The 22,153-nt window shown below is 50.8% G+C and overlaps 1 protein-coding gene across 1 annotated transcript; it reads right to left on the bottom strand.

Annotated features, from left to right (window-relative positions):
• Positions 1 to 15,738: 15,738 nt before the first annotated feature.
• PDX1 (pancreatic and duodenal homeobox 1) lies at positions 15,739 to 21,776 on the bottom strand. Its single transcript, XM_032099500.1, has 2 exons — positions 21,313 to 21,776; positions 15,739 to 18,562 (listed from the first exon to the last, which is right to left on the bottom strand). Exons 1-2 carry the CDS (start codon positions 21,704 to 21,706, stop codon positions 18,174 to 18,176), a joined length of 783 nt encoding a protein of 260 aa, XP_031955391.1. The 5' UTR covers positions 21,707 to 21,776; the 3' UTR covers positions 15,739 to 18,173.
• Positions 21,777 to 22,153: the final 377 nt, after the last annotated feature.

The raw sequence follows: 22,153 nt of genomic DNA, 5'->3' as shown, positions 1-22,153 counted from the left end.
CTGTCCTTACAATTTCTGTCTTGTTGGCGGGGGGGGGGGGGGGAGGGGGGGGACGGGCCGGGGGGGGGGAGGAAGTGTTTCAGTTGATATTCCAAAATTCCCTTGATTCTATCAGCTTTATGTAAGCTGCATCACAGCTCCGTCAGAAGCAGAAATCCTCGGAGGAGCTCTGTGCTGTATCAGAGCCTACTTTGCACAGGCTGTGGCCCATTTCCACATGCTGGCTGGATGGAGGACACCAGCGTGGAGATGCCAAACGACTCACTTAGAGATGAAAACGAGAAAAGTCCTGCTGATTTGGCCACATCGCCCTGGCTGTTTGCCATATGTATTTCTTACTTAGGGATGGGAGAAGCCCAGCTGTGAAGTGAGGCCAAGTTGGAGCAGTCACGCTGCAGCCAGTGCCCTTGGCTGGATGTGCAGCCAGCTCATGTGGGCCTGCACCCTGGCAGGGATGGGAGCACTGTCCAGCCCCAAACACTTTACGTGGATTATTGATTTCCCCAGGATTTAGGCCCATGCTGTTCAGTTTTTCTCATCAAATTTATTTAAGTTATTCCACTTGCATTCTTTGGGGCACTTTGGTTTTTTCCTTGTTGAAGCTTTTCTTATCTTTTTGTTAAAAGCCAAAGCCAAATGCCAGCAGCATCTACAGAACTACATGGGGAGAATGGTTTAGTCAGGGCCTGACCCTACTGGCAAGGCAGCTCTCTCTGCCTGAGGGAACTTGGGGAAATGGAAAGCACCAGCCCCAAAGTCTCTGCACTGCATTTTTTCTGCATGCAGCTCTGTGCCTTGCCAGGCTAGGGGCTGGCCATCCGACAGCAGACATGTGGCCATGCAGACCTGATCCAGGGCTCCTATGCCTGGGAGAAGAGCTTGGTGGGAGGCAGCAGCTCTGGTGCAAGGAACCTGCTTGATTTTCTGCTGCTTATGTGGTCTCTGAAGTGGGTCTGGCCAGGAGGCATGGGTGCAGCACCAAAGCAGCTATGCTCATTGCGCATGGGCTTGACACACAGCACATCCTGCTGGGTCCAATGTTCATGGTTCGCTCCTGATCAGGGGGACGCAGGAGCCTGATTCATCCCTCTGCGACTCTAAAAGGTCCTTGTATTGTTCTGGAGGAGCTGCTGGGGACAACGAAATCTGAGCAGCACCCAAAGCGAGGGTTTTGGCTCTGCAGCAGCAGCCCTAAACCCACGCAGAGCGGTTGCACCAGGGCTCTCTGAGCTAGAAGGGCTTTGCAGGCGCCACGACCCGCTCCTCCCTCTGCGCTGTCCCCGGGCGCCAGGGCTCTCGGGCGGCAGCAGCCAGGGCGCAGCAGCCCCGGGCGGGGCCGCCCCTTCGAGGATGTCCTCTGGAGCCCGGGGCCACCCCCGCAGCATTGATCCCAGCCCGGCTGCTGCCGGAGCTGCTGCGCGTTGCTGCGATACGCCTGTCAATAAACCCTGTTTGGATTGTGGAGCAGAGCGCAAGGTTTGTTTGTTTAGTGGTTAGAGGTTCAAAAGTCGGCATTGTCCCACTGCAAATGAGCACAAGTTTTTTCTCCCTAAGGAAAAGCTGGCTCTGCTGAGTGGGAGGGAGAGATATCGGTGGGCCCTTTTATTTGCTTCCAGGAATAATTAATGGCAGAGAGAAAAAAGATGACCACGGAGTTATGAAAGACCATCAATAAGTAAATTAATCACAAAGGATCTGGGGGTGTAAGAGGTGCTGCTTGCTGTGGTTTTGTTGGCATTGACCCATGCCCATGGGGCTGGGGTGACACAGAACTGGCAGAATCCAGGACTCCTTACTGCAGTGGTGGCACACAGTTGCCCCTGGCACCAGCCCAGTCATGGCAACATTTGGGACAGTCCCTGTAATCTTTCAGTAGTGTGCTTTGTGGGTTAGGGTTTTTTAATGCTGGAAGTGTGAAAATTTCTTTCTTGCATGTAGGACTTTTGAGAAAGAGAGCTGCCCTCATTGAGGTGAGCTGCTTGATGTCCACAGAAGTTTTTCTCCTGAAAGTTCATTAGAGACATACTAACAACCCCGACACCTTTTAAACATCCCCATTCCAGATCTCTTGCTCTCTCTGTTAGCAAGCATTCATTTTCTGAGCTCTCCTCAAATCCTTGACTCTGGCAATGCAGAACTCAGATTTCTGAGTGTAAGAAGCAAGCAACCAAGCAAATCATACCCACTCCAATTTCAATTATGTCCCATCTCCTGTCCCCAAGCAAGCAAACCACCAACCTTCTGTCTTCCTTTATATTCCTGATGCACCATAAAGGAGTGTGAAAAGGAACAAATTGGGTAGCCTGTTTATTTAAGTGGGTATTTACAGGCACCTGGATCAGTCCATAGCTGAACCATGACATTGAACTAGGTCTGTTTGTCAGAGGTGACCCCCCTGATCAACCCATGGGTGTTTTCAATTCTCACAGAGCTCCATGCTGTCCTGCAGCAGAAAGCCAAGACAGATTGATGGGGCCCAACAGGTCAGAGCTGCTGCACCTTGCTCACCTCATGTGGGCTGGAGCAGAAGTCCGTGAAAAAAAATCCAGGAAGTCAGAAGGTTTGGCCCCAAATTTGCAGGATGGAAGTCCCCTGCTCTCCCTCTCTTGTCAGATTTTCCTGCTTCTATCACTGTACAATAACAAACCAATTAGGATTCCTTCTCTTGGATTAACTCTTAGGCAAATACCAGTTTCTCAAGAAAGCTCTTTGAGTTTGGGGCAAAGGACGACAGTATGTGTCATAACCCATCATGGGAAGAACAGTAAGGTCCTTAGAAGACTTGAATGGCATCTAGAGCAAATGCCTGCTTCCTCCTATCTGAAGTATCTTTTAGGAGCACTTCATGTGTCCTCAGTCTGATGGCTGAGCACTCTGGATCTGCAGGACGAAGACAGTAAGCTTTTTTAAAAAATAGTAAAAATAAAAATCTTACATTAGGAGTAAGCAACAACTTCTGATATATTCTCCATCCAGCTTTTCGCCCACACAAGTGACCTCTGTGAGACAGGCTGTTTCCATCTGTGGATGAAGCAGTGGCTAGAAGCGCATATCACAGCCATCTAACAGAGGGCAGAGCCCATCCTTCAGAAACTGAAGGGGTTTGCTATGGCTGACTGAAATCATGGCTCCAGAGGACTGTGTGAGGCCATAGGTTTCTCTTTGCTACTCCATCAGCAGCTGGTGTGGAAGACGAAATCATGAAGCGTACAATTCTGTTGACACAGCTCTGCTGTGTCATAGCCAAAATTCATGACAAATTACTTTCCCTCGGTCCCACACAAGTAATGGAGCTGTGTGCTGAAGTTTAGAGCAGATAGAGCTGAAAGCAAACCTTGAACTGATGCCAGAGAAGCAGCACTGGAGGCCTTCCAGGAAGCAAACAGCTTGTAAATGGTAACAAAAGTCAGCAGGACACAAGTCCATGGAGAGCAGTCCAGCTGCACAGGTAGCTCAGCGAGAGGACAAGGCTACCTTGGAGTGAGAGGTCATGAGATGCGTGGCCTGATGCAGCAGAGTACAGGTGCCAAGGAGGCACATGCTAGGAACCTCCCTAGCAAAACAGCTCTGGTTACTGTCAGAAAGCCATGGCAGAGAAGTGTCAGGAACCTCTGGGGACAGATGGGAACAAACTCTCCCAGAAGCCTTAGCAGCCTTCTGGGCTTTGCTCCAGAACAGCTCTTTGATGGAGCAGGATGTTCCCGCTGTCCTTGCTGATGAGGAAGGGCTGTTTCCTTCTCACCTGCATGTTCTGCCATGCTGTGACTCAGGTGAACACAGTTTCTTCTAATTAATGTCACAGCTTCTGCAATGCCCCCAGTTCCATTCTCAGTTTTTGACACTTTCAGATGTCAAACTTATCCTCCTTGAAAGAGGGCAACAGAGAACTACTTGCAAAGAAAAAGGAAAAATTCGAGCTATTCACAAAAACAAACAGTTTGTTGCCAGGGGACTGGAATTAGAGACCTGGGAATCCCTTTCAAGCCCTGCATTTTTAATTGAGGTATCATCTGTTTTGGGATGACATCTACTGGATCCCCTTGCTTCAAAGTAGGTGCAGGAAAACATAGGATGAAAACTCATGGATGATTCTCATTACATGTTCACATGAATGTCTAGATACCAATCTGTGGCATTCATTATGCTCCAGTCCAGTTAACCATTGACAAGTATCAGGAATAATTTTCTCTTTGCTTCTAATTTCCTCTAATTAAAATACTAACTAAGCTAACATAAAATCGAATGTAGTCTGTATAATAGATAACCTATTTCATGTAATATCTAACCTATTGGTCCAGGTAGATGTTTTGATCCAATTTTTCAAATTAAGGGAAGTTCATAATTACCTTTCTTAAGTGTGCTCCATAGAATCATATCATAGTGTGGGTTGGAAAGCACCTTTAAAACTCATCTAGATCCTATTGCCCTGCAATGAGCAGGGACATCTTCAAATGGATCACATTGCTCAGAGCCCCATCCAACCTGACCTTGAATGTTTCCAGGGATGGAGCATCCACCCCTCTCTGAGCAATCCACGCCCTTTATGCCCGCTCTGAGAAACAAGTTCCAGTGTTTCGTCACTCTCATTGTAAAAATTTCTTCCTTCTATCTGGTATAAATGTAGCCTCCTTTAGTTTAAATCTCTAACAGCTCATTTCCAACCCGCTGATCCCTAGCACTTGAGCTGGACTGAAGAAAATTAGAAAGATGCCAAATGTAACATCTACCCCTCACTGCCCCCACGGCCGCTGCAACAGGCAGGGTTGGGGGAACAAAAACACTGCTTTTAGTGCCATTCCAAAGAAGAGAACAAGCCAAACAGAACACATGGAACTTCCCTGCTTTAGCATTCTTCTTCCCTTAGTCACCCAGGTATTTTTGGGCAGCTGTTGCAAGTTTGTGCAGTTTTGTTTTTGAGTCAGATCCTGTTCCCCTGACATGTCTTGCTGCCTTCCACAGAGTCACAGCCCGTCCTACAGATAACTTACATAGACCCAAAGACCTTTGCGAGAGAAAAGCTGCCTTATCTCCTGCATTCTTTGGAAAGGGATGTTCCTCACTGTCCTGTCCCTTCCTCTGCTGGCAGACAAGATAAGCTTTCAGCCCTGGAAACCGAGATTGCTTGTGGTCTAATTTTTCCATGCCATGGTATGACCATGCAAACAGAAAGATCACATAGGGCTACAAGACTTGCTTGGTCTCTTGCCTCCCTGAGTGACAACAGCTAGGGCTTTCAACAAAGGCTTGCTTGTAATCAAGTCCTTGGAGAACATCCTGATGCAGAACTCAAACAGAAACCAGGTGCATGGTTCAGGGCACTCCACCATCAGGTGGGTCTCAGGATTTTTAAGATCACAATTCTGCTTTTAGGCACCTCGAGTGCAGTATGGGCAAGGCATGGACACCAAGCGGCCTTCTGAGCCTCCAAAGGCATTTAAATTCCTAAAGCAAGCAAGAGTCAAGAGACATAAGTATCCAAGATTTTTCTTCCTTCTTCCAGAGTTTGAAAATGAGCCAATTACTCTCATGGAGATTGTTGGAAGCGATATAAAGAACTGTGCAAAAGTTAACTATGGAGGTGCCTTTAAAGATGACTCAAGCTTTTGATTATGTTTTAGGGAAATTCCAGTACTCTCTTGATTTAGGGATTTTTTTGTTATTTGTAAAATTTCCAGTGAGATGGAATTTACATCGGTGAGAATCATTTCCTACCCATAACACCAAAGAATTTTTATTCCAGCTTAAAATAAAAATGTGCTGTTTTAAGAATAATCAGATCACTCAACTTTCATACATTTTAAGTGCATAAGTGTACGTAGTTTTTCTGGCAATTATGCTTATTTTTTCAGATCTTCTTTCATCCCCACCAAGGCCCTTATACACATATACAGAGGTGGAGGTAGAGCTAAACACGGAGATCTGAAAATGGGGCTCTGAAAACCTTGCACAACTACTCCCAGGAATGTAGTGACTCAGAAGAAAAAGCGACTTTCTCTTATCAGGAGCGTGTTTCTTCCTCGAGGACTTCAATCTAGAAACATGATCCTTTTTCTGTTCCCAGTAACGACATCCTGCTCTTCCAAGGCCAGAGCAACACTTTGGACCTACTCTTTCATCCTCAGTCACTCCCTCACCAGTCTCCTATCGTGGCTCCAAAGGTGTTTTCCATCCTCAGAGGCTTGGTCTCTGCTGACGGCTCCTGCCGGTAAAACATGCTCTTTGTTATCTCTTTGCCTGTGGGCACACGTTCCTGAATTGGAGCAGGAAAACATCGACACTGGCCCAAGGACACCAGCTGCTCCAGCAGGGACAGATGGGGCTGGCATGGCGAGGGTCCAGCAGTCCAGCAAAGTCTGTGGTGGTCCAGAGTCTGGGGGGATTCATCCTGCTCCTATGCACATCCCTACTCAGGCATACTACCATGGACACCTGAAAACCTGCCTCCTTCCCTCTTGGCCTAGGAAAGTGCTCCTATATGCTCCATGGGCTGGAAGCTACTATCACACAAATATCCTGGTCCTGACCCCTTATGCGAGAGGCAGCAAAATTCAAGTGTAGAAGGAGAAAGAAAAGAAGGAATTTTCCTGTCTCAGAGATAAGGAGATTATTTCTGCCATGGTAAGGGAAAGAGCAGGGGCTGCAGTGCCAAGTGCTCCAGGAGGCAGGGGATGTCCTCAGTGGCACCTGCTGCCTCCCTGCTGAGAGGCAGCCCAGGCACTGCTACTGCAGTGCCACTCACCCCGACCTGGCAGCTGCCTGTGCCCCGTGAGCCTCCTGTGGTCTGCGATGTGCCCTGAGGTCCAGAGCAAAGGGAGAACCTGCTGAGAGGGACACAGCTAAATGCTCCACAGCAGCTTGCAGAGCCCACAAAAAACACAGAAGGAAGGAAGGAGTGAGACCTCAGAAGCCACTGCTCCATTCCAGATGGGTCCCTCACTGTGCCTCACCATGCCACTCCCCTCCTGGTCCACCCAACCTGCTCAACTCAGTGGTCGCTTCCTGACAGTCCAGGAAAAAGCAAGGGCCAGTATGAAGTGTTAGGACCACAGTCAGCACAAAATGATGATTCATGCTGAAGGAAGCAGCAGTGTGTTTTTATCTGACTTTAAATGTTTAACCTCGCTCAATCTACTTTTCCACTATGAACATCATGCTCTACGTATGCTGTTTTATAAAAGTCACGAGACTGTTTTCTCCCAAATCAGCATGTGCTCAGATCCCTTCAGCAGTGCTCTTCAAATTCAAGCCAGTCCTTGAATTTGTTTTTGAGTCAGATCCTGTTCCCCTGACCTGTTCCCCTGACTGTTCCCCAGTCCAGCCGGTTCAGAGGTTCTCAGCCTGGCTCCTAGATACTGCACTGCTCTGGCATCCTGCAGCATCAAACCCCTTGAGCAGAGTACTTGTCTCACAAAGTCAAGATCAATGTAGTTGCATTTCTTCACTCTCATGGAAATTCTCTGAAGTCATCCAGAGCCAGCTTAGGTGACAGAAATCTTCCTTGCTGCAGTCAAGTTGCCCATTTGATAAGCGAAGGTAGGGCTGAATTCCTACATCTGTCCAAACAAATTGGAAAGTGCCAGGAAATATTCCTGGGCACTGCAGCTCAATCAGCTGAGTTAGTAAATGACTGGCATGGTCCACAGCCAGCCGTTGGCTTGGGCCAGCTTTTGCTTGCCCAGGAAACCTCTGGGCAGAGATTTAAAGTCAAGACAAGCAATAGATTGTTTTCAGGATGCAGTTTAGGTACAGCCAACCTGTTCTAGAGGGTAACAGAGAAGTCGCCTGCATTTGGTGACCATTTGGTGACAGCTGGGCTCAGCTCTGAGGGCTGATCTTGGGGCATGTACAACCTACAGGGGTACTCAGAATCCTAAGTGGCACTGAAATCATGTGAGCCATGAGTTCCAGAAAGGCATTCCTGCTTGTGTTTTTTGTAAGAAGACCTGGATACCTGGAGACATGAACACTCTCAGTGAAATGTCCCAGGAGATCCACTCCTTTCTGTTTACTTGCTCACCAGGAAGGCAAAAGCACCAGAATTGGGGTAGATCTAACAGCTGTGTTGCACTCACAGGACAGGAAGGAAGAGGGAGGGAGGGAGGGAGGGAGGAAGGCAGGGAGGGAGGGAGGGAGGAAGGCAGGAAGGCAGGCAGGAAGGCAGGAAGGCAGGAAGGCAGGCAGGAAGGAAGGCAGGAAGGAAGGAAGGAAGGCAGGAAGGCAGGAAGGAAGGCAGGAAGGAAGGAAGGAAGGCAGGAAGGCAGGAAGGAAGGCAGGCAGGAAGGAAGGAAGGCAGGAAGGAAGGAAGGAAGGCAGGCAGGAAGGAAGGAAGGAAGGAAGGAAAGGAAGGAAGGAAAGGAAGGAAGGAAAGGAAGGAAGGAAGGAAAGGAAGGAAGGAAGGAAAGGAAGGAAAGGAAGGAAGGAAGGAAAGGAAGGAAGGAAAGGAAGGAAGGAAGGAAGGAAAGGAAGGAAGGAAAGGAAGGAAGGAAGGAAGGAAGGAAGGAAGGAAAGGAAGGAAGGAAAGGAAGGAAAGGAAGGAAAGGAAGGAAAGGAAGGAAAGAAGGATGGGCTGCAGTGTCGTGGCGCCGCGGGCAGGTGGCAGCGTGGCCGCGGCTCCGTCAGGTCCCGCCCGGCTCCGCGCCCTCCCCGCCCCGCCCCGGCCCCGCCGGGCTCGGGGGGATGCCACCGGGGTTCTCCGGGAGGGGGTTGCGTTCTGCCAGCCCCAACATGCCCCGCTGAGTAGCTGCCATCAGCGTCGCGCCGGCGGAGGGTGACTCGCAGACATCAGACGTGGCGGTCCGAAATGCGTTTCTGCCCCGAACTGTGTTACTGTCTTCATCTGACCTCACAAGAGGAGTCCGGCACATCCTCCCTCCCCTGCCACGGCTTGTGCCACCACGGATTGATATAAAGGGTTTGAAATCGCTCAGCATCCATTTCCCACCAGGCAGCACAGCAGCACAGAGCACAATTCCACTTGTCTTCTTTCCTCTGCAGTGTTTTTCCTTTCTTCTGATACTTGTTGCTACTGCAATAAAAGACATCAGCCAGTGCTGCCATGTAAAACACGACCCCATGGAGCAGAACCTGCCAATGGCTGTGGCACCATCTGGAGAGCCCTGGTGGCACTAAAGAAAGCCTTTATATGTCCTACATAAACCATGTTTGAATGGCTGAACAAACCCCTCCTCACTTTTCTATCCTCAGTTCTCCACACTCATCATACTCCTGATATCCTCTTTTACAGCTGCTGTCCAAGAATACAGTCCAAAGCCCATTCAAATCAGTCCCATTGGCTGCAGTTAGCTTTGGACCATGGCCTAGATCTCCTTTACTGGCTCTTGGCTTTATGCCTCTTCCAAGCCCTCACTTGGAACAGTCTCTCCGTCTCTGAAGACTCCCTTTCATCAAATTTCCCTTAGTCCTCCTTCTTTCAGGATGTCTCTCTACGCTGAGTAAGTGATGGCTTCAGAAAGCACATTGGGATGTAGCAGGGGCCATCTAAGAGATGGCAGAAGATGGAGAGATTCCTGGCAAAGGGGGATATCTCTGGAGTGACAGCAGGGAAATTAAGGCGGCAAACAGCCAAGATGTGTCAGGCCTCAAAAGGAAACTTAAGCAAGGCAAAAAACTCTTCTAGTAGCTATGCTGCACCCATGGTCCCACGGGTAACTCTCCTCTGCTTCCCTGCCTGCTTCTCTTTGGCCTCCAGATCTTGCAGAAGCTCCTGCTTCATGTCAAAGGCAGTGCAGGTGCAGGTGTGTGGTGAGCTGTTTCCAAAATGAAAGACATGACAATTTTTGCAGGATGATGAGTGTTTTGTTGGATTCGTGAGTTGAGCTGTCTCATCCAGCTGCTTCTGTTTGCTACAGAAACAGGAGGCGAAGAGGGAGCACTAGGATTTCAGATTAATGTGACATGGCACTGCACCCTCAGATAGGAGTGTGACAGCCTTCTGGCTCTTGACCATCCATTGCTGCTCTCCAACTCTGCCCTTGCCTGATGGTTCCTCCATTTTTATCGTTGCTTTCTGCTCCATGTTTTATTCCATGTGGACCTGAAGGAGAGAGGAGGGTTGAAAGCAAACTGCTCCTCTTCTCCTCCTCTCTGCCACTCTTCTGGCTCCCAGCTACAATTCCTTCCCTGTGGCATGGAGGGAAGTACTGTCTGTTTAGTCGTTCCCTTCCTAGGTGTTTTTTAGTTCCTGTGGCATCCTCCTCTGTCATCCACTCCCTGCTCCATAACCAGGCATGGTGCCAGGCTGGCATTGCAGAGGTGTGCAGAGGGAACACCACATCTCCCTCGGTCTGACTTCCCCACCTTGATGCGGACACGGCCTGCAGGTGTCAGCTTGTCTCTTCCTAGGTCCTGATGTCAGCCTGCAAAAGCCCTGTCTCTCCTAAGCCTCCCTCCCCCACTCTCCCCAGCGTTTATAGACCTATAACCAGTGAAGAATGTTGCCCTGACCTATCTAGTGATCACATCTGGAGGAGAGGCATGGATTCTAAGATTTTCCAACAAGCTATCACTATTCCCAGCCCTCCATAACCTAATGGCTGGGACTCCATGGTGAGGGTGGGATATTCCAGATCTTCCACGAGCAGTGCTGCTGTGTGGCTTACCTCACTCCTCAGAGCCAAGTTGAGAGGATGGGGTAAAAGGAGACATAGGGGCAAATGGGACTTTGCTGGAGCAGGACATAAATCTGCTACCCTAAATGGATTTTTATCTCCCACATCTCTGCAGATTTTCTGACAATTTCCAGTGCCTGCATCTAAATGAATTTGGATTATTTTTCACGGGAACTGCGAGGCAGGTCTGTAAGATTTTTTGCCGAAAACGAGCTTCACTTAGAGCCCTGGGCAAGCAGGGCTCTAAGTACCTGATTTGACATAACCAGGGACAGCTGGAACAAGCCCTGCATGTAGCAGTGAATAAACACTACCGCAGAGCAACGGCATTAAATGGAAATCTCTGCCAGAATCACACCATTTCCCCTTAGTGTATGGACCAGTAGGAATGTGGGGACAGGTGAGAAAACTCCATCACATTACAAGGGGGAATTAAACTTCTGCAAGAAAGGTGCAAGCTGCAATTAACAGCTAAGTAAAACACACAAAGCACCTGGTTTCTGTATCATGACTTTTCCCTAGAAGCCAAATGGCATTCCCAGCTAATGACTTCATTGGTATCATAATCCTGTAGCTGTTGAGGTCTTGGCATTACATCAGTTACCTTTTTCTTCACCCTTCTCCTTTAATGCCTCCCGCTGGCTTCTCCCCATAACAAACCAACTGCTTCAGCCTTCACTTGCCTCTCTTCTGACCCCTCCTGCTTTCAGTGCCAGCTCATCCTTCTGCCTGTCCACTCACTGACAGTGTTGCCTTCCCTCACTATCGGGAGTACCATTCCTCTACTTGCCTTATGGGCCCATCCTGTTCAGCTCCTGCGTTTGAGCTCGGGGAATCTGCTCTAATTTCTCTAAAAAGTCTCTAATAAGGCAAAAGTTGCCTGGAAAATTAATTTTCTTCACCAAAACTTTTCCTTTGGCTTCTTGGGAGGCTGTTTTAAAGAGAAGGGAAGTACACCATCCTCTACTTTCTAAGAGGGCAAGAAACCATAGGCTGTAACTGCAATATGTAAGACTGGTTGGATGCTAGGAAATTGCACTCGTGGTAGAAGTCATGATATGCTGGAACAGAGAAGATTGGGAAATCTGCAGCTATGTAGCCCTTGATAAAGAGAACAGAACAACATGTCTGAAGTGATCTTACTTTGGGCAGAAGAATAGAGTAGAAAGCTCAGTGGTTCCAACTTCAGTACTGTTTTTGCTCCTGTAGAGATGGTCCTAAGGAATCCCTTCTTTGTCATGAAAGGGTCATGCAACTCTACGCTTTATGGTCCTTTCCTCTGCTTTTACCTCCACCTAATCTCATGTACAGCTTAAAATGCTCTCTTGCACATCTGCGATCAGATGTACCTCTTCCAATTTAAAGTGAAACTGTCTCACTAAAGTATGTGGGATGAATATAACAAAGCATCAATAATGTGGCAGCAGAGGGTGAAGTTGTGAGCAGGTTTTCAATCACAGCTCCAGGAACCAGCTGGACTTTAACAAGTTCTACCACATCCATTCCAGGGTAAAGGATTTGATGCCTTCTAAGTAAAAGGGATTTCCCCCTCCTTCTCCTTTTTTGACAATTTTCATTTTTTGGATAAAAATTCAGCTTACAGAATGGATTAAAAAAAATAATCCCAAAACAGGACTTGCTATTCTGCCATCTTATCTTGAGCAATGTCACCTCATGCAGTCTCACCCTTAGCCAAATACTGACTCACCACCAAGGGCTTAGCAGCGGAAAGGGAGAGAGGGCATACCAGATGAGAGATCAGCTCTCCTGGCTGGAACCTTGGCAGGGAGTGAGAGGCACGTGTTTGAATGAGAGGACTGAGCAGTTGTGCTGAAATGTTGTTAAAAGCCAGAATGCAAGGGGGCTGCTTTGCTAGTGCTTGCTGCAGGGAGGTGCAGCCTCCTCTGCAGGAGGGCTTGTGTTCAAAACATGACTTGGAGCCCCACGATGCCGCACCCAGCTGAGGCTCCCAACAGGTAACTGTTTGCTTTTCTCTGGAGAAGGGTTTGGGCCCAGGGAAGTGTTCAAACACAAGTCTCTGCACAGTCCAGGACCTGGTATACCTCCCCTGGCTCCACCTTGGTCCTGAGACAGCTTGGTCTCTCAGCACGGGCTGTGGGTGCCCTCCCTTCTCTCCAAGGGGAGCTCCATCCCCTGTTTCTGACTTCTTACAGCAGTGAAGTCAGTAATCCCTACCTGCATCTGCTTCTGTGCTTTGAGGGCTGCAGGGAATGTCCAAAGCTGGCACAGCTGAATATATAATGGCCCACACTGCCCATGCTCAAACAAAACACCAGGATGCTACCAATTGCTCTTGAAAACAACTCTTCCAGTATCCACTACAAAGTCTAGCCCTGGAAGTGGAGACACAAACCATTACACCCTCTGCTTTCTGAGCCTGCTGGATGTGTTTTACTTTTGAATCTTAAATCACTGTGCCAAAGGTTCTTTGAGCAGATGTTTTCCTCCTTTTGAGTCTGGGTCAAAGAACAGAGAGAAAACGAAGCTGCCACTGTCAGGAGCTCATGGTTCCCATTGTTCTCTGCAACCCCCTCTTCGCCAATGCCCCTTGGCAAATGCACTGCATTTGCAGTGGTCATTGCAATCTTCTTGCCTTGTTGGTCCAGCTCACCTACATCTCCAGAAAACTCTTCCCATTCAATCTATTTTTGGGTTGTTTGTGAAGAATATGCCTGTTTGCAAAGGCACCTGCCTCTTCTGACCAGTACATCCTGGTGGATGAAGCCAGACATCAGGGCTCCTGTGAACATGCCTAAAGGCACCTCATGCAGAAGGAGCACAACTGCAGCCTCTCCTCCTGGCCGTGGTGCTGCTGCTGGAAGCAAATCATTTCTGGAACAAGCCCTGATATGAGGCAGCAAGTGCGTCAGACCTTATAGTAGAGGAACCACGTGTTTGAGTTTCCTACTCCATGAATGAGGCTGGCCAGGCCTGATTCACCACCAAGGCATGCTGGGGAGAGAGGGACTCCACTCATTTCCTTTGCATTTCATTTGTTCCTGCATATGTTGTGATCCCAGAAGTGCTGGGGAGCAGAGGAGTTGCATTCCAGGACAGCAAGTGGTGGGAGGAGAGGAGACGGAGAAAGGCAGAGATCAGGAGAAGCTTTGCCTCCAAGCACTTTCCCCTTTGTTCCACCATTCTTTGCACTTGCAGCTAAAGCACTGCTGGGGCACACTGGTGCTGGCATAGTGCACGGAAAGACTGTAAAAGGTGCTGGAAGCCAGTGGGACAGGAGCAATGGTGATAGATGTTAAGTGTTAAATGAATGTAAGTGGGTGAGGTGTAGGGTAAGTGAAAGTAGATAGTGTTCACTACTTAACACAGACACTGCAGTGTTTCCACCTTTCATTGTCATTTCATTTCATTGTCCTCCCTAGATTTCTTCCTGATTGCTATAAAAAGAAAGTCCTTGAAGATCTGGCCATTCCTATCCCCATCCAGGGAAGAAGAAAACAGAAAGGGACTCAGAAAGCCTTTCTGAGTCACAGTTTTTTGGAAGCTGGTGTGTGTATGTGTGTTTGCATGGCTTGCCTATGCTTATGTGAAAAGGTCTCATAAGAACAACCCTCTAAGCTATAAGGAGTGAAGGGAGCACCATGCCATTTCTTTCTACCCCCAAAACAAGCCTTGAAACTCAGCTCTTAACCCCCAGCCACCTCTGCCCTGTGGAGGACAGACTGTGAGGTGCATTGCCCAGGCCACCAGGCCCTGCTTTTGTGGTTGTGGCAGGGCTGGCATCCCATTCCCAGTTGCACTTCAAAGCACCAAAGCCTTCCTGAGCAATATGTCTTCTCTCAGCCTGCAACATCTCTCTTCAGCTGTGTTCGTGGCAGCAGCAGCAACCACAGAGCAGGAGGTAGCAGCCTTCAGTGTCTGATTGGAAAGTCTTTCACACCTTAGGTTAAATCACTGCTTTCAGAATTGATTTATGGGCATAATTATCCATAAATGGAGAGATTTTCAAGCAAAAATATGGGTTTGTAATAGAGGAGACAAGTATAGTCTTGCAATCCTACTTTTCATATGGCCATTGCTGCAGGATAATGGGACATGGTCCTGTTGGGCGGGAGGTAAAGCAGGGGTTGGCACAGGGGGTGCAGGAGATCCTGTTTCCCTTGCCTAGCCTCTGTCCAGGCATGGAGGTAGCATGGCCCCAGCAGGGCTGCAGATGTAGCTCCACAGATGGCAGCAGACTGGCCCCAAGCTGCTGCCAGGGTTTGCCCAGCACTGTGCCATTCACCTTGGATGCTCTGCTTGGAGGAAGGAGAGGTCCTGCCCTGTGCTCTTTCATGGAATAGCAGTCAGCACAGAGGCAGGAGAAGAACACTTCCCTGCAGTATTGGGGGATGGATCTGAGCAAAGTAGGAGCAGCAAAGGTGTTGCCTGTGCAAAGCTCAATCAAGACTTGCAGCCTCACTATCTTCCCTGGAGCCATAGGTACAATTGATGTCTCCATAGCTCCCATTGGGGTGGATGCCACAGCAAGCTGCAACCAGGGACAGGAAATTTGCCCTGAATCTTGCTCAGCTTTTCTTTAAAATAATTAACACTGAACACATACAATTTTTTGGGACATACCTCTCCCACACCTGCCTAAAGACTTCACTATTGCCGAAGAAGGAAACAAAAAGACTCTCACACTGTTTATGTCTTGCCTAACTTTAAAAGTATTTCCAGAATGTTTTGCGGAAATCCTATCCTAGGGTTAAAGGTGATTACATATAAATCATAAACTATTTCACAGGGGGAGGTGTCTCCTAGGATATATCTGGACAACTGGTTTTGGTGAGATAACTCAGCACAAGAACTCTAGTGAACTTATAACTCTCCATGTCAGCGTTGCATTGCCCCAGCACTGTGTAGGGCTGGCTGTTCTGTCAGGTGAAGTTACCATGAATCTTTAGCTCTACAACATCCCAGAGCTGTCTTGATCGAGTTAATATTAATTTTCCATTGGTGCAGTTATAAAAAGGGTGAAAAAAAAAATATGTAAGTGCTAAACCAGTAAACTATGTCAGCTCTTAGAAGAAAAATACTTTATTCGTTAAAATTAAGCCATGCAGTTCCGATTCTGCTTCTACTAATAAAAACACCTTGGCACCATGGTCAAACGATTCATATTAATTGTGCACCTTTTTTGTTTTCAGAGCAGAGCACAAAGAAAATCAAACCTACTAAAAAAAGGACAGGCAACATTTCAGTTATCACGTATGCTGCCCAGCCAGGGCACCATGCTCTACGAATCTTAGAATAAAATCGAGGTACTTTGTTTGACAGCCGTCCTTTCTGCAGCTGGACCTGTTTTTGTAGTGGCTCCCAAACTGTAATGTCAGTGCCAGACCTTGTAAAAGGTACGTGGAAATTGTTCCACTTCATGTTGCCAGTGGCAGGTTAATGCTAATGAACAGTGATTAAAAATTCTGAGGTTTAAAAATGGCTTCATGTCCCCCAAAAGTCTAAGAAATATTACTTTAATTAATATGGTGCTTTGGTTCTTAAGCAGAACAGCTTTATTTGAATTTTGCTCATATAATGATTAATAAAATTCTCACTTATTGACTGCGTTTTGATGAATAAGCATATACAGGCTTGGGTGATAAATTTCTCAGTCAACTTGCAGGAAAAATTACCAGAAATACTCCTGTTTGCACACAGATCTTAATGTCCCAAGAGGAAAGAAAAGCAATAGACAAATTACACCTTCAAGTCTCCACCTTAGTGTAAGAAGTTTCATGTAAGATGGGAAACCCCCAAAGAGCTGTACCGAGCTATTTGCTCTCCCCCTCGCTTTCAGCCGAGGAACTGGGAACATCCTCTGGCCAGGGTGCGACAGGTTGTCCTCCTCCTCATTTTCCTCCTCCCATGGCACTCCCGGGCCCGCAGCGCGGGAGGGGCTGTGGCGGCCCCCGAGGGATGCTCGAGGGGTTGCTGCTGCCGGGTACAGGGCAGGAACCTCCCCGTCGAGGAAAGAAGGCAGATCCGCCTGACCGACAGCAAACTAGACAGTTCCTAGTTCCTTCCTACCGCTGTTTTCTGTTTCTAGTTCGGCTGTGATTTGTTCCCCACTTAGTTGGAGTTCCCGCCGTTGTCGGGACCGGGAAGCTGTTCCTGGCAGCAGGGAAGGCAGGCTGGGCCCGGGGCAGCCGGCGCCGACTCCACTACCCACCTCCCCGCAGGGAAGCCCGGGCCGGGCGCTCCCCGCTCCATCCCGGAGCAGCCGAGCTCTCCCGCACATCGGCCCGGGCCGAAAAACAGCGCCCAGGGAAAGTCCCCAGTGCTCTGCAGGGCCTCGGGAGGCAGCCGGCCTCCAGCCTCTGCTGGGCTGTAAAAATAAGTCTGCAGAGAAAAACCACGCATAGAGCCACTCCGGGACAGGAGCTCGTGCTGTAGAGAGGTTTCTCCTCTCCAAGGCAGAGTCCGAGCTTCCGAAAGAGTTGGAAGAGAGGCTGGAGCTTTTTTCACGAAGGACAGTGTCCCTAGGACCGGCCCTATCCCCCAGATATATCACTCTGTCTGCTCGCTGCCCAGAGAGAGACCGCGACTTCCTCTGTTCCATCCCTGGGCTCGCATTCACCCCTCGAAGAGGCAAGCGCAGCCCTGGAGCCGCGGAGTTCCCCGGAGCCCAGACGGGCGCGGAGCCGCGGGCAGCAGCGCAGGGTCCCCGCAGCCGCTGCCGGAGCCCGGGGGAGGGTCTGGCTGCCTGTGCCGGTCATCAGAGCCGGTCATCGGGGGAGACAAATCCTGCCCGCAGGACACGTAGGCTTTTTCTTTTTCAATTTTAAAAATTTTTTTTCTCTCTTTTTTTTTTTTCCCTTTTTCCTTCCCCCCACCTATTTCTTTCCCAAAAGAAAAAGAAAACGAAAGAAACCAGGTTCCAGTTTCCAAAGAAGTAAGTAACAGTCCTGAGAGAGTCCTCGGTAGAGCCGATGCCCTGGGGTGACTGGAAGGGACGGGGACGGCGGCGTGCCAGCCCGTGAATGGTCCGGGATAATCGGGTCCGTGTCTGCGCTTGTGGACCGACGGACACGGTGGGACGCGCGCCCCGACCGAGCAGCTGTCCGCGGCAAGGAACGCAGCGTGCCCTCGCTTCTCCTCCGGTGTCCAGACCTCTCCGTGCACCCAGGGTTGCACACACCGTCGGTGGCGACCTGAGACCCACCTTCCCCGGGGGAAGGTGTCCCGTAGGGCTCGCTGAGGCGCGGGCGGCCCGGGGAAGTGGGGCCCAGCTCGCCGGCATCCCGGCGGGCTCCCCTGGCGTTAGGGCCCACAGCGAGCCTCTCCTTGTCATCTGGAGAGCTGGACACCTTACATTTACTTTCCGGAGAACGCGAGTTTCAGAATGGGGGCACCGAGTTTCCCAGAGGGAAGGCGGGAGTGGGTCGGCACGGCACGGCACGGCACGGCACGGCACGGCACGGCACGGCACGGCACGGCACGGCGGAGGAAAGCCGGCGCCAGCCTCTCGGCTCTTTTCCATGTCCCATCCTTTTCCTCCTCCCGGGCCGTGGGGCTCCCCGCGGCTCACCGAGAGTCCTGCTGCCTTCTGGGGACTAGGCTGGGGGCGAGAAGGTCCCTGGAGTCTCCCGAGGGAAGGTTCCCGGCGGGGCATGGCTGGAGATCCTCCTTGGTTTGGAGCTCCCCAGAGGACACCATGCAGTCTTGCTCGGGGTCATTGCTGTTGCCCGCCCCTCGCTTTTTGTCCTCTTCCTTCTTCCACTTCATCCGCCGGTTCTGGAACCAGATCTTGATGTGTCTCTCGGTCAAGTTCAACATGACAGCCAGCTCTACCCGCCTAGGCCTGGAGATGTACTTGTTGAAGAGAAACTCCTTCTCCAGTTCCAGCAGCTGCGCCCGCGTGTACGCCGTCCTCGTCCGCTTGTTCTCCTCCGGTTCCACCATATAGGATCCCCCTGGAGAGAAGCGAGATTCAGCCTGGGCCCTCCCGGCCGCCCTCTCGGGCTGCGGGGACCACGTCCCAGGATCCCTGCGCGGCGCGGAGGATACGTGGGGGGTAGCAGGTGGGGTGAGGAGGAGGCCTCGGGGAGCTCTCCGGCTGGGCACAGTGAGGTGGTGCTGCTGGCAGCAGTCGCCACTGCTGTTATTTTATTTTACAATAACTTAATATTTTTTAACAATGATTTGGATGAGGTTTTCAGGAAAGCGCCGTCTTTGGAGCCGAGGGAGAGACTCACGTGCCACTGTTTGTGTGACACTGAAAGCTCAGAAGGGCTCCCGGATCCAGGGCTGCAATTGCTCAGGTTCGTGTTAAAATTAAATAAAAAATCTTTAGAAATGTTTAAAAAAAGGTTAAAAAAGAAAAAGAAAAAACTCCACCACACATACAAACCAAAGCAAAATGGGGAAATGGAACCCCTCAAAAAAAAAAAAAAAAAAAAAAACAAACCCAACTCTGGAAAATACCCCGCTAAAACAAAGAAATAATAATTACAATAATTAGTGAGCCTGCCGGGCCGGGAGGGGATTTGGACCGCAGCCGCTCCATTTCGCCAAGCTGACGAAATCTTGGGTTTCTTGTTGCCGTGAAAAGCGGCAGCAAGAGGGATCGCCGTTCCCAGCGCGGCCGCCGCAGTCCTGAGTGGGCACTGAGGCGCGGGTAGTACAGGCGGTCGCATCGAGAGGGGCCGGCGGTGGGCACGGAAACTCAGGGCCACTTTTGCCAGCGCCAGCGCCCCTCTGGGCATGCTTTTGGCGTTGATATCATCTGCGGGGAACGGTGTGTTAAACAGCCAGAATGAAAAAATCATTTCAAGAGAGCTACGTGGGCTCTCTCACCCCTCATCTTCCTATTCCCATGATTCTGTATTTATATATACAATGATTGTAATTGTAAACCTATGTATAAAGCTTATATATGTATTTAAAATATATATTTAAATACACATGTAATGTTTACAAAGTGATATGTATACATCTATGTGCGTATATAAATATTAAAATCAATGTATATATGTGTAAAAATGTTGGTAAATCTAAACCTATGTACATACCCGTTTACAGGAGTCTATATCTGAAAAAAACCAACTTGTTCTGTTACTTTAAACTAAACTGGAGCTACCGGGAAGGCGGAACGCCCGGGGTCTGTCGGAGGGCCGAAGCCGGTCGGGCCCCGGGACAAGGCCGGCAAGCCCGGGCTCGGCCGCGGCCTCTCTGGGCGCCTTTCCCCGGCAACAACAGCACAAAGCCCCGCAGCATCCATGGACGCCTAAATCCCCAGGGTTTCCATGAAAAATAAATCGTTGGGCCATATAGTTTGCCACAAACACAGTACATAATACGCCGCGGTTTCGCTGTGGGCGCTCTGTCGCGCTCGGCACAGCGCGGTGCCCCTTTCTCTTTCTGCGGCGTGCTCCGGCAGGAACCCTGCCCACACATCACACCGACCGGGTCATGCACGGCCCCTGCCTGCTCCTCCCGGGAGGGCTGGGACAGCAGGCAAGAATTTTAGGCTTCCACGGGAAAGTTTCGCTTTCCTGCTGGTTTTGTCATTCCTCGGGTACAGGAGAAAGAGAAAAAAAAAAGTGTAGTTCAAAAGTTTGCCTTTATATTATTATGATTATTACTATTGTTATTTCCGAAATTCACTCAACTCAAGGAAAAATATCTGATTTTTTCTCTCTCTCACTCCACCTTCCCCCCGGCACAATCCCTGCCGCCGTGTCCGTGGCCTGGGACAGCACTCTCTTCTACCTTTGTGGGCAGATGCTCCTCTGGGGAGACTGGGGACCGCTACCTCTCCTTCCCTCCCCCTCGGCCTGTCCCATGCAATTCCCAAACTATTTCGTGGAGATTTTAATACTCCGGTCCTTTTTCCAACTGTCTATTTGAACAAAGCCATTAATATAATATTTGCCGTATAGGCGTGACGGAGGCGCAGGACACGATAACATTGTGCAGGCAGAGACAGAAATATTGTTGGGCAGCGGAACTTTCTGCCTAGATAGAGTTTCTTCCCCTCACTGGCAACTCTGTTTCGTTTGTGCATTGTTTTCCCTGCCCTGTTTTTTTCACTTGGAGAGTTTTTAGCAGTTGTGGCTAAAACCCGCCGGGGAGCAGAGGGAGTGGGATAGAGGGGCCAGGAGGGGAGATGGGCTCTGCGCCGGGGAGAGCCGACAGGCAGCCGAGAGGGGCTCGGCGACTGCCCTGGGGCTCGGAGGCTGCTCCGCGGCTGCACAGTGGGCGCAGGGACGCGGGGCAGCGGGGCTGTCCCCTCCCGCCAGCCCTGCCTGCCGCTTCCCCGCCCGCTCCACCTCGCAGGTGTCTCCGCGACCCGGCCCCCGCGCAGAGCTCACCGCGCCCGCGGGGACACCCTGCTGCCCGAGGAAGCAGCTCCCGGGAGGCGTCACAAAGTCTCGGCTTGGCCACAATTAGTTAATTGGTGAAAAATAATTCGTTAATAATTGCTGAGGTGCAGGGAGCGTTGAGCCCGCCGGCGGGGACTGGAGTGCGGGCTCCCTCCCCAGTGTTCAACCCAACACTAGCAGCCCCAGAGCAGTGGGTCTGGAGAGGCTGCCGAGGGGGAAACGACCCGCCAGGACCTCTCCACACTACATCCGAGCGGTGGGAGCAGTACCGGTGAAGGGAGGGCTCCTGACCGCCGAGCAGGACAGAAGCAGGGGGGCGGAGGGATGCGGGGGCTTACCGGTCCACTGTCCCTTCCAGGCGTGAGATTTGGTGGACTTCATCCAGGCGAAAGGCACCTGCACTCGGGGCTCCTCTACAGCTCCCGTGTCCGCCCCGTCTGAGAAAGGCAGCGCGTCCTGGTGGGGAGGAGGAAGATGAGGGTGGTGGTGATGGTGGTGAAGGTGGGAGACCCCGGCATCCTCTGTGATGGGGGGCACCTCGTAAGGTGAAATGTCTGGCGGGCTGCCTTGCTCCAGAGCCCCTAAGGCGCTGGGATAAGGAGTCTGTTGCTGCCTGCCCATGTACAGGCAGGCGGGGGGGCTAGGGTTGTAGTCCTGCGCCTGGGCTCTCTGAAACGCACACGACTCCTTGTAGAGCTGCGCCGAGGCATAATATTGCTCCTCGGTGTTCATGGCGAGCGGGGCCAAGGGGGCTTCGCAGCTTAGGGACACATAGGGCTGCTCTCGCTCCCGGAGCCCGGGATGCCTCTTTGACAGCTGGTGGCCCCGCCGGGCCCCACCGCCCTGCCCGGCTCCCGCCGCCTCCCCATAGGCGCCTCTCCCCCACGTGAGCCCTCCCGCAACCCTCCGGGGCGGGGCGCGGGCCGTAAGAGGCCACCTGGGGTGGCCCTGGTCCCGCAACCCCCTTCCTTCCCTTCAGCCTGGCCGGCCCCGGGACCCCCTACCCTTCTGCCGGGGGCTGCTCCCTGCTTTGGAGTGAGGAGCCCCGCGGCGGTGAGCTTGCGGGGCCGGGTAGGGGCTCAGAGGATTGCGCCGATATGCGGGGCGCTCCGAGACGGACGGTCCTTAAACACATCTTTTCCCTGTCCCCCTCGTTTGCCCAGGAGCTGCTCATCCCCA

Source organism: Corvus moneduloides, chromosome 2 (assembly GCF_009650955.1).
Source record: "Corvus moneduloides isolate bCorMon1 chromosome 2, bCorMon1.pri, whole genome shotgun sequence".
In the NCBI taxonomy this organism is placed as follows: Eukaryota; Metazoa; Chordata; class Aves; order Passeriformes; family Corvidae; genus Corvus; species Corvus moneduloides.
This window is presented reverse-complemented; position numbering and strand designations above follow the sequence as displayed.

Excerpts from the sequence above, each read along its gene's own strand:
- PDX1 (XM_032099500.1), bottom strand. The coding sequence starts at position 21,706 with ATGAACACCGAGGAGCAATATTATGCCTCGGCGCAGCTCTACAAGGAG. Across the intron at positions 18,563-21,312 it reads CTGGAAGGGACAGTGGACCG|GGGGATCCTATATGGTGGAA; the intron begins GTAAGCCCCCGC and ends GCTTCTCTCCAG.